The sequence below is a fragment of the Lutra lutra genome, chromosome 8, assembly GCF_902655055.1.
Source record: "Lutra lutra chromosome 8, mLutLut1.2, whole genome shotgun sequence".
In the NCBI taxonomy this organism is placed as follows: domain Eukaryota; kingdom Metazoa; phylum Chordata; class Mammalia; order Carnivora; family Mustelidae; genus Lutra; species Lutra lutra.
The window spans coordinates 127,765,917-127,778,073 of NC_062285.1; the positions used below are offsets into that span (position 1 = coordinate 127,765,917).

Here is a 12,157-nt window from a genome sequence, read left to right on the forward strand (position 1 = left end):
GTGGGAAGCCTTCTCCCTCTCTCACTCCCCCTGCTTGTGTTCCTGCTCTCTCACTCTCTCTGTCAAGTAAATAAATAAAATCTTTTAAAAAAATCATTGATTTCTATGGCATTGAAAGGGCACAAATAGCACAGAGACAAGTAATGAACATATGATCTTGGAAGTTGAGCTAAAACAAGGGTTCTTAACCTTAATGAAGGATTGCCTTGGGAAGCTTTTAAAACTCCCAATCCCAGGTCACACCCTGGACCAACTGAATCAGTATCTTTGTATTTTTTAAGTTCCCAGGTGACTCCAATGTGTGGCTAAGGCTGGGGACCCCCTGGGCTTAGGGAGTTTAAAATTGGGAAAGAAAGAAACTATTTGGGTAAATTCTGTTATTTTATAATAAACACCATTTACCTTCAACTCAATGGAATTTAAAATGAGAGCTACTTTTATTGTGGCAAATATATTACCATAAGTCACCAGGAAAGAGAAAATGTAAAAATACCCCATATTAACCAAACTTATATTAGCGGACTAATAAATCAGTAAATTACAAATATTTCCATTTTTGAAACAACACTCCAGACTGTGCAGAGTCGGAACATGGGCTTGGCAGCCAGTCTGCCTGGCTTGAAATTCTCTTTCCAAACAGTGGCCAGCTGTGTAACTTTGGGCGAGTTACTCAACCTCTCTGAGCCCCAGTTTCCCCATTATTAAATAAGGATAATAATAAAACTTCCCTTCCCAGGGCTATTGTGAGGATTGCTTGTGCTATTACAGGTAAAGCAGTTAGCAGAAGATCTAGTCCATACTTAGTGTTCAAAGTAAGTTGTTACTTGAAATGTGATGGGGTCATTGCCTACAAAGAATTATCTTTTGGACTTTCTGCAACTCTAAATCCCAGACTTCCAGATACCCTTGCCAATTGTAGTATTGATTCTGAAAGACTGCCAGGCAGCTTATAACAGGATTTCTCCTTGGAACTAGCTGCGGATTACCCTCCACTGAATTCCCTTTGTTGGTTTCACTTAGTCCCACAAGAGCTAAACGAAGGGCATGCTGAATGTCAGGTAAGAAAACCGAGCATACTTTAGCTAAGACATATTGCCAGTGTTTCTTTTTCCTTTCAGCATTAACCTTGTTCTTTGAAAAACACTTTTCCACGCAATTTGGGTACTTTTCTGTATGTACATTACCTAAAAATGTTTGACATTAGGACACAGTTAGTACCCATATAAACTCGGATCCAACTCCCGTTCAGGATATGTCCTTCAAAACAAGACAAGAGTTTTGCAGGAAACGTCAAACAGACTGCCCTGTGACAGGCAAACAAAGGGAACATGGAGGAGAAAAGCAGAGCATACCTAAGTCTTTCCCAAAGCCAGACTGTTTGACTCCCCCGAAAGGGGCTGCCACATCCGTCTTGTTGTATGTGTTAACAAAAACAGTTCCCGCTTCTAGTTTTTCGCTCACATAAAAGGCTTTACTTATGTCTCTTGTAAAAACCCCGGAGGCCAGACCGTACTCTGTATTGTTCGCTCGCTGCAACACTCCATCGATGTCCCTACAAGATATTTTCAGGAAGATAAAACTTCACTGAATGCAAACAAGTCACTTGCATTTTATGTTCTAACATCTCCCCCCGGAATGCTAGAAACAGAAAAATGCTAACTCGCTTAAATATTTATAAGTGAAATATTCCAGTCTTACACCAAAAGAAACTCCCAATGAGCCCCTATAGCTCAGTATTATATTTTTCATGTATATCATGCAACACCTTTTAAAATCTGATCTGAAGTCATCTTTTCCATTTTCTTCTTGGTTCTCCTTTATGACTTCTCACCTCCTCCCCCTCTGCCTTGAGTCCCACTTCTAGATGTATTCTCAGAGCACCCCCCTTCCCCTCCATCCGCCCAGATTTTGCACACAGTTCCAGGCCCATTCATTCAGTCCCTTGCCCTGAAGCCTTCTCAGCTCCCACCAGTGCCATGGGGGAGGCAGTAGGATATAGTGGCTCAATGAGAGGGTTCTGCAGCCAGGCTGCCTGGGTGACGGGCAAACAGCTTCACCTCCACATGACTGTGTTTATTGCAAAACATAGCAGTAATAAGAAAAGGACCTTTCTTGTTGTCATGAGGATTAAATGAGCTAATAGTGCCTGGAACACAGTATAATGCTCAATAAAAGTCAACCATAATCAGGGGCGCCTGGGTGGCTCAGTGGGTTAAGCCACTGCCTTCGGCTCAGGTCATGATCTCGGGGTCCTGGGATCGAGTCCCACATCGGGCTCTCTGCTCAGCAGGGAGCCTGCTTCCCTCTCTCTCTCTGCCTGCCTCTCTGTCTGCTTGTGATCTCTGTCTGTCAGATAAATAAATAAAATCTTAAAAAAAAAAAAACGTCAACCATAATCAGTATTTTGCTTTAACTCTGTATTTGTGGTAGGGCCCTGAGGACAGGGGTTATCTCTTCTTCTTTATACCATGGCGTTAGATCATCCTGTGAGAGTGAATTCAGTTGATACAATTCAATAAAAGGAAATACAAATTATCCCTTCAATCATGATTTCCCTGCCTTTTGGCTCCGTATGTGTGCACTCATGAGTAAGTGGAAACGTGACCCCGTTCATCTTTTGGTTGGGTCTGGTTCCAACGTGTCTGTCATGGTATGAGTATCTCATCTTTATGAGTGTCATTCTAATGTTTAAAACTGCATGAATGTTCTACAGCATGGCTGGTGAACGCAAGCCAAGTGTTTCATCTGGCAAAGAAAGAGGATCCGTCCCCAGATGGGAGGAAAAATTAATCCGAGAGATAGACAGTGCATTCAATGTGGTGGCCTCTGAAGGGATTTTCCAAGTAGACTATACATAATTGGAAGCTTGTACAGGAAATTTGGAACTCAACCTAGAGTGAATTGAGTCTCTGCTAAAACTCTCACGCTTCTTGATGCATTGCACCTGGTAGGGACCCAAATATTTATTGACTACAGGAAAGATGCCTTTATGTCATTACTTGTTGGGGACTATTGAGATGACACAGCTTTCCAGGACACTTTGCCTACTTCTAGGAGATGGAAGAGAATAATGAGCATAGCAATGGCAATAGCACTATTAACAGACATAACTTATGTAATTCTTAGAATGACACCAAAGGATAGATGCTATTAATCACCAAACTTCTCAAATAAAGAAACCAAGGGTCAGGTTGGCCCACAGAGGTAGTCAGGTGCAGTGGCAGAGTGCTGGGCATACTCCACCCACTGTGGCTGCCTCTGGCCCTCTGTGGTTAATTGCCCAACTCCTTGTCTGTCTCCCCCATTAGCTGGTAAATTCCTCAAAGTTATCTCAGTTGATATCCCCCAAATATGCCTTCTAAAATCTGCATGTTTAACACAAAGACTTTCCTATGGGGAGACTTTTTGGAAAAGAAGATTAATGGGGCATCCCTGGATTGTAAGGGCCTATTCAGCCAGAGTGGCCCCACCACGGTTGAACTGCCATTTTGTTGTTTATGCAGTAAAACTTAAATTGACTCTGCCCACCCCTCCAGGGGAACTTACTTAAAAACAAGTCCTGGAAAAAAAAAACACAAAAAAAACAAGTCCTGGAAACCAGTCCCAGGTAACAAAGCCCAAATACAAGGGTGGGTCAGGCCAAGTAGAGACATCCGATCAGTGGTGGGGGGGGCATACTGTCTCCCTAGTTACCAAGGTGTATGGGCCCCGCCCTTTGGGCACCTTTTGGGTGCCAATTCTGACCAAGGTGATAGGCTGGTTCAAATGTCTACTAGGGTAAATTGTAATTCAATTGGTCACTTATGTGTGACCTAACATGCTGTGCAGCTTACTCTGTGTGTTACAATTTCATCGGCCAACTGTGCGTGGCCAGGCCCAACCACATGGCCTTTGCTCTATAAAAGTTAGTCTGTGAGGGAGAGAGAAGTCGCCCTCTCTGTAAGGGGTGGCCCCAGCCAGTTCGTTTGATGATCGGTTTGATTCTTGATGCTTGGTGCGAAATAAAGCTTTGCTTGACCTTCACTTTGTATCAGTCTCGCTCCTTTAATCACGGACCCATTATTGGGGAACCCAACATTGGGGACCCAACAGGATCAGTGTGTCAAAAGGTTGCTAACTATAGCTTAGTGTCCCCAAATATGTCTTACAATATGCCTATCAAAGACGAAGAAGTCCTCTGAACTCTGAGTTCTGTTTTTTTCTACCTTCTCATTGGTTGAAGGAAAATTCAAGCCAGAATTCTGAGGAATTTTGCCCAGCATACCATGTCGATTGTACTAAATATTCTTATATGAGATCAGGTACCATATGCCTCTCTCTGACATGCTAAACACTTTGGAAAGTTTCCTGCACTATAATGGACCATCACTGATAGTTGATTATATGGTAATTGTGGACATTTAATAAAAAGTTGAGTTTTAGGTCTTGGGGGCATAATCCCTACGAAGGCAACACTCTTTCCTTGGGAAAACTACATTTCACAGAAGTTGCCTTCCCTAGGAATGTAAATGTAAAAACTAGTTCTGTTTTTCTTAGTTATTTATCTTATTTGAGAGACATTTCAAGTATTGGTTATACAAAAACTAAATTTAGTCAGTTAAAATTCCATACTGTCAGCTATTAATTTCAGCTAAGAAGCAAGAATATATAACGATTTACATTGGTTAGCCTTCTCTTCTAATTATTTGAGTCAGTTATTGTTATATAATTGAGCATTACATGATCATTGATTTCATGATCTGTATATAGGACAATGACAGAAGAAAAAAACACTTATCTAGTTTAAAACTGTTAAATTGTGCCTGAAGAACATACCCATTCTGGAATTTAGAAATGACCATAATAGGCCCAAATGATTCCTCTTTGGCAAGATACATGTGGTCTTCCACATCTGTGAAAACAGTTGGTTCCATAAAAAAGCCTATTTGAAGAATAGAAAAGATAATCAATTATAGGATAATTTTAAATTAATAGTTCTCTCATTTAATTACTTATAATTTTTTCCCTTCCCTTTTGGGTCCATAAAACCAAGCAGACTTTCCTTTTCCTATCTGGTATTAGCATTCCTAGGTTCTTGGGGGTTTTTTTTAGCTATTTATTACAAAAATTTCAAACACATGTCAATATAGAGAAAGTAGTATCATGAATTGTACGATAAATATCTACTCATATTTTGCTACCTTTGATTCATTCTTTTTCCTTACTGAAATAATTGAAAGCCAATTCCAGAGTTTATAACTTTCACCTTCATGTACTTCAGGACAAATCTGTAAAAAAATAAGGCATTTTCTTGCCTACCACAACGTTATCACATCTAACAAAATAAGTGCTAATTCCTTCTTCATGCTTTACATTTCCACTTTTTTCTCGAAAGTATCTTTTCTCAATGGATGTGGTTGATTCAGGCTTCCAATAAATTCTACACATTGCATCCACCTGTTAGATCTCTTAAGTGTTCTCTCATCTAGAACATTTCACCCCTCATTTTTCATGCCGCTTTTTAACAGAATGAGTCAGTCGTCCTGCAGAATATGTTGCGTTTAGTTTTGTGTTTGTTTTCTTGGGATGACATTCAATATGTTCCTCTAGTCCCTTTATGTCTCGTAATTGGGAAGTTTGACCTTAAGACACAATTGGATTCAGGTTAAACATTTTTGGCGAGAACACTTGCAGGGGTGATGCTGCGTGGTACACGCTGTCTCCCTCAGGAGACACGTCATACCCAGCTGTCCTGCTTTTGCTCTTGCTCCAACTGACCAGTGTGGTTCCAGGTGACGACAACTTCACCTCTCCCTTGTAAAACTGTGTTTTCCTCCTTGAGACCGGTAAGCGATCTTGGTGGAGAAACTTTGGTACCTTGTACATTCTCAGGTCCCCATCAACCTCTCTCCGGATCCCTGCGGCCCTCCCTTGATGATAACTGCCTGAACCAACCATTTCATTCAATTAGGGGTACAGAGTGATGATTTTTCTATTCCATCATTTTTTTCTACATTAATTAGCAGGAATTCTTCTGTTAAAAAACAGTTTCCTTTATCAGCTATGCAGCTTACCCAGAAATTCAGTTCATACAAGAAACACAGGTACATGTTAAAGTTTCCCCTTCTAATTATCAATTTTCAGAGTAAGGTGCTGCAGCACAATTCCCCTATAAAAGTGAAGAATGGGGTTTTGAAGTTGTTGTCTTTCTCTCCTCTGGGGTATCATGACATGGAGCCATTCACATATTTCAGTAACAGGTATGGCTTTAGACAATAGGCATAAATCCTTCCCAGGCTATCCTGGCTGAGATTAAATCTCACAGTTCCAGGAGTCAAGGTCGCCAGCACCACAATGACACAGTTGCCCATCACACCTGCTTACTGGACCGCCAAGGGTCTGTCATGTCCATTTTGTGATTTGATTTCCACAGCCTTGTAAAGCAGGTGTGCACATCTCATCCCTTGTTACACAGGAGGAAACTGAGGCTCAGAACAATTGTCAAGTCCAAGGTACCCAGTATATAAGTAGTATCCAAAAAATAATTATTGTGATCATAACACAAATGCTAGTCTTTTGAGGCAAGATGGAGCTGCAGTGAAAACCGTTACCATCCATTCCAGCTTCAGAAGCCAGTGCCTGGCTTGGAGGTGTTCTTACCTGGCCTGTGTACTTGTCTTCCCCCGTACACCAAGGTGGCCCCCTCTTTCACACCAGCTTCACAGTATTGCAGAAGTTTCTCCAGATGGGCCTGATGGTTTTGGGGCCCGTGGTCAGTAGATCTGTCAAGTGGATCACCAATTTTCATCTTTTTAATTTCTTCCACCTGTTTGTCACCCAGTTCACAAAACACAATTGTCAGTTAATAATAGTAATAGACACCCTTGGCTAGCTTCTACCATGCGGTGGGTGTCATACTAAGCTGTCAAAGGATGTGTTGTTTTTTAGTCTTCACAGAAGCACTGGAGGTGGGTATTTATTATTTCCATCTTACAGGTGGAGAACCTTAGACAGGTTCACTGACTTAACACACACAACCACGAAAGACAGTAGAGTCTTCCTGACTTGAAAGCCCACGCTGTTAACCACTCAGTTCTAACAGACTGTAGAGTACGGATGTTACATTCAAATTATCCTGAGTGTTAATCCATTAAAATAGCAAACCTGAGGTTCTGGAAGATTTGTTAATACAGCACCCTTGTACTCTTCAGGGCAGAAGAATTTCTAAAATGGCCGCATGGTTATCTTCATTTCTCTCCCCTGATGTAGCAACCTGCTCTTGTGAAATGTTCATGGCATAGCCTCTGTCAGTGGAACTGCTAGAATGTTTCGATCTTTATTGTGCAGTGTTCATCCCTGACATCTCTCCGTGGTTGTCCCTGTGCCCCTCATTTATCTTAATCTACCTGTGCATTTTCTAATGTTAAGTCCAACTCTAATAAGAAGAAAGAATGAGAGTTACCACAACCCAGCAGGGCCATGAATTTGAATTTGGGTAGGGCAAGAGTTCCCCCAGTAAATGCTCAAGACAGAGCTGCTGAATGAGTGAACGAATGCCAATTGCACGTGTGCAAAACATGTTTACTGATGGACTGATGAGGTCGGCTCTTGACACTTTAGGTCTCAGCATTTGAAATATCCACACACTGAAATCGTGAGAGCCCTGTAACATGTATTTTATTGAAGCACAAAATTGAGTTAGAGGGATGTTCTAGAGGGAGACACCACCCACCATCTGCCCCTCCGTATGTCTTCTGTGTTTTCCATTCTCACAAAGAAAGAAAGTCTTTGCTTCTTGGCATTGGGAGGGGGAACTGACTGAAAAAAAGAAGCTGGGTGCTGGTTTTTCGAACATAAACAAGTTCGTAATTACTGTTTCCATAATAATGACATAGTTTATTATAGTTTAGTTTATATTAGCCACAGAATTTATCTTAATAGTTAATGAGGCTGTTGGTCTCATGTTTATAGAATCATGACCAATCTATAGGGGGTAGGTATGGATGTGTGTGTATGTATATTATCTATCTATGTATCTATCTGTATAATGTTAGTGGAGGAAATGATATTCTGTCCTAGTAACTATGTACTGAGGATTTGCAAGGATCTAGTGGTATATCTCTCTTAGTCAATTTAGGAATTTACAAAAATCTAGGAGTATATGTCCCGTAAGCATCAAGGATAAAATTTACTAAAAATGCAGAGCAAGGTATAGGTAATAAAAGCTCTTAAGGTTTTTTTTTGTTTTGTTTTGTTTGTAGAGACCTATACCTTTTTACTATGAAAAGTTATGAATACATATAAAAGTAGATGATATAGTGAAATGCAATGTACTTATCACCCAGCTCAACAACTACCACTCATGGTCAATTTACTCCCCCGATAACTTACTTCCTCCTCTCCTGGGTTATTTTGAAGCAAAGCCTAGACATCATATAATTTCTTCTGGAACTATGTCAGAAAGTAGCTCTAAAAGGTAAGGACTATGTTGTTTCAAATATATCTATATGCCACAGTACTAATATCACACCTAGAAATTCATCAATAACGCCAGAAATCCTTTTCAGGTAAAAGCAGTTTCTGTACAACTCCTAGAGCCAATGTGAAGATGTCTTACCACTCTCGTCACAAATTCATCGTGGATGGATTCTTCCACAAACAACCGTCCGGCGGCAATGCAATTCTCTCCTTTGTTGAAAAATACTGCCCCCATGCCCTTCAGCAGCAGAAGAGAAAATATTAATGTCGCACACCCCGAGAATTAGATGTTTTTGGAAGACAGCAGACAAACAGAGAAATCATAGAAAGAGGCAATGCCGTGGCCTATAGCTAGTAAGGAGAACTGCTTAGAGACACTTAGAGTTTTGACTTAGCATATTTTCAAGAATTTTGTTTCTCCTTTACCCTTTTTGGTCCAGGAGCACTTAAAAAAAATGTGGGTGATCATAAGGACACACTACTGAGGACAAATTTTGTGTTGTAAGAAAATCTGCATTGTTCTATACATTTAAATGTAATATATGTATACCAAATTTTGCTTTTAAAATCTTGACATCAGTTTGTATAAATTATGAATGTTTAGAGTCTCCTGCCCCTCAAGTTTTAAAAACACCTTAATGATCCAAATTGTAAAGATACTCTTTTTAAAATTAAGTGCTTTGGGCAGTCCCAAATTTAAGCATCAAGAGAACAGTTTCTATTTATGACCAAACGAAATCAAATCTCACGTTGAGATTTTTTTGTTTTTGAAGATTTTATTTAGGGGTGCCTGGGTGGCTCAGTGGGTTAAGCCTCTGCCTTTGGCTCAGGTCATGATCCCAGAGTCCTGGGACGGAGCCCCACATCAAGCTCCCTGCTCAGCAGGGGGCTTGCTTCCCCCCTCCTCCTCTGCCTGCTTCTCAGACTATTTGTGATCTCTCTCTCTCTCTATCAAATAAATAAAATCTTTTTTTAAAAGATTTTGTTTTGTTTTGTTTGTATAAAATCTTTTTTAAAAAGATTTTGTATAAAAATCTTTTATCCAAAGATTTTGTATAAAATCTTTTATCTTTTAAATCTTATAGAATTTTTTTATCTTATAAAATCTTTTATCTTTTATAAAAAGATTTTGTATAAACTCTTTTTTTTAAGATTTTATTTATTTATTTGACAGAGAGAGAGAGAGATCACAGGTAAGCAGAGTAGCAGGCAGAGAGAGTGGGGGAAGCGGGCTCCCTGCTATGAGCAGAGAGCCTGATGTGATGTGGAGGGGGGTGCTCAATCCCAGGACCCGGAGATCATGACCTGAGCTGAAGGCAGAGGCTTAACCCACTGGGCCACCCAGGCACCCCATCATGTTGAGATTTCTGATAAAAAGGGAGATGAGACACGTTTTAGCAGTAGGCATCTATTTGACGGGATCTGACCCCCTCTTACCATTCTCACGGCCTTGTCAAGCTCACAGTCATTGAATATTATAAGTGGGGATTTGCCACCAAGTTCCAGGGAAACTTTCTTCAAGTTGCTCACAGCACAGCTAGAAAAAATAAATGGGAAATGAGCATCCTCTGTCTCACCTTTTTAGCTACAAATTACCACCGAGCGTGCAAAACACAACTGAACCTCAGAAATATTAAGAAACGTATTCAAAGACAAAACAGGAGTGGTAGAATGGTGAGAGCTGCTGAAGCTTGGTGATGAGCACATGGGAATTCATGACACTATTCTGTGTGCTTGGTATGTATTAGAAATTTTCCATAATAAAATTTTTTTTCTTTTTAATTCTGTGGACGAATAAATAGAGATCCTCATAGGTAAATTTGGATTCTTGAGGTGTAAGAATTTTGGTTACATAAGGCCTGGCAAGGAATTTAACCTCTAACCAGATTCCTGGAGCATTAGGGAAACAAAATATCAATTTTTAGAAGCATCTTATTTATTTCCCCCTACTCGCAAAAGCATTGATACTGAAAACATTAAAAAATACCCCCAAAAATTCAGAAAGAAGAAAGAAAAATCACAAAATTCTATTCATGTTTCAATGCCCATTGTTTTTTTTTTTTTTGTTTTGTTTTTTTGTTTTTTTTTTTTTTTTTTTACCATTTTGACATTCTTATTTCTGATCTGTGTCCAACCATGGCCTTTGCCTTATTCAACATGGTTGGGATCACCCAATATATAAAATTGTGTGCCTTACTTTTCTTTCTATTTACCTTTTAACAACATTTTTCAGTGTTACTACAAATTCTCCATGACCATGATTACACAGCACTCCACTACACTGGCATGCTTCAACCACTGCCTTATTTTGGACATTTGGACATAATTAAAAAAAAAAAAAAGAATGTTACTGCTTTTTAGGAATTCATTTTATAAATAATTCATATTTGTCATTTATATCTTGGTTTCTTACTTATGCTCCAAAACCACTCTGGGCCACAGCTTTAGTACAGAAATTTTTTTTGTGCTGCATTGTCATAGCTACCAATGGGGTAGAATTCCAATACGGCTCTGGTTTTTACTGATTATGGGCTTTATGCTTTGGAAATATTTTATTATATGACAATAGTTCAACACCCAGCAGTGATAAGTAGATTTCTCTTCTAAATCAGATGTGGGTTTTCTCCCTCCAAACACACTCTGTATAAGAAAGCAAAAAACACAACGAAAACTGAGGTTACTAGGATCTGCAGCAAATCAACACATTAAAACCAATACCTCTTCATGATCTGTTTGCCGATAGCAGTGGACCCGGTGAAACCAAGTTTGCGGATATCAGGATGTTCAGAAAGGCGTTGCCCTGCTATGCCACCTGCAGAATTAGGGAAGAAAACATGAATTAAAACATTCCACAAGCCTTTATGGTATGAGTGGCTTTGAATTCACTGAAATGGATTTCCAAACTTTCTGAGTTTTGCATTTTCTCTCTTAATTACAAACTTGACAAAAGTCTAGATGATGTCCTCCATGCAATTATCAGCCCCCCAAAAGATGGGTAAGTCTTGGTTTTTCATCTTCCAGAGTAATTTAAAAGAGTTGAAACAGGCCTCATTATGGTAGTTTTATAATGTTGTACAATTTTTGCTCCTCTCACCCTACTCACCCATCATTATACTTCTACTTTAAGAATTTTAGCACATGGCAAATACATTTATCCTTAAGTTAACTTTGGTGAACTGTATTTAGCTTTAATAACTTAACTTCAAGTTTTTATAACTAGTTATAAGTCAGGACAAGATTCCAGTGGGAAAATAGCTACTCAGCTTCTCCTGTACCATTCATTAGTTGCAGCCAAGTGAGTCCTTAGATGGCTTACCTGAGCCTGGAATGATGTTGATTACCCCCTTCGGAAAGCCTGCTTTCACAGAGAGCTCAGCAAACTTCAAAGCAGTCAAGGGTGTGACCTGAGCAGAAGCAGCCCACAATTAACTTCTTCAGACCCTGTCTTGTCCTTTAGATCAGTACCCTACTTTTCCCTTCTGGTCGCACTGCAGTTCATTTTAATTTTTCTTTTATTCGGACGTAATTTCAGACTTACAGCACAGTTGCAAAAATAGTACAAAGAATTCTTATATATCCGCCGCCCAGATTTCTCACATGTTAACGTTTTGTTACATTTGCTTTATCCTCTTATCTCTTTGTCTTTCTCTGAACTGTGTAAGAGTAAGATACGGACATGCCTTGTTACCTGTAAATAATT

The 12,157-nt window shown here is 39.6% G+C and overlaps 1 protein-coding gene across 1 annotated transcript in view; it reads right to left on the reverse strand.

Moving 5' to 3' along the window:
* Positions 1 to 12,157, reverse strand: part of ALDH1L2 (aldehyde dehydrogenase 1 family member L2) — a 59,871-nt gene that overhangs the window by 1,925 nt on the left and 45,789 nt on the right. Inside the window, exons 16-22 of the mRNA XM_047740922.1 lie at positions 11,774 to 11,861; positions 11,176 to 11,269; positions 9,895 to 9,994; positions 8,597 to 8,695; positions 6,640 to 6,805; positions 4,816 to 4,921; positions 1,353 to 1,552 (exon numbers count right to left, since the gene is read on the reverse strand). Of these exons, the coding sequence (XP_047596878.1) occupies positions 1,353 to 1,552; positions 4,816 to 4,921; positions 6,640 to 6,805; positions 8,597 to 8,695; positions 9,895 to 9,994; positions 11,176 to 11,269; positions 11,774 to 11,861 (853 nt within the window). The remainder of the gene's footprint in view (positions 1 to 1,352; positions 1,553 to 4,815; positions 4,922 to 6,639; positions 6,806 to 8,596; positions 8,696 to 9,894; positions 9,995 to 11,175; positions 11,270 to 11,773; positions 11,862 to 12,157) is intronic.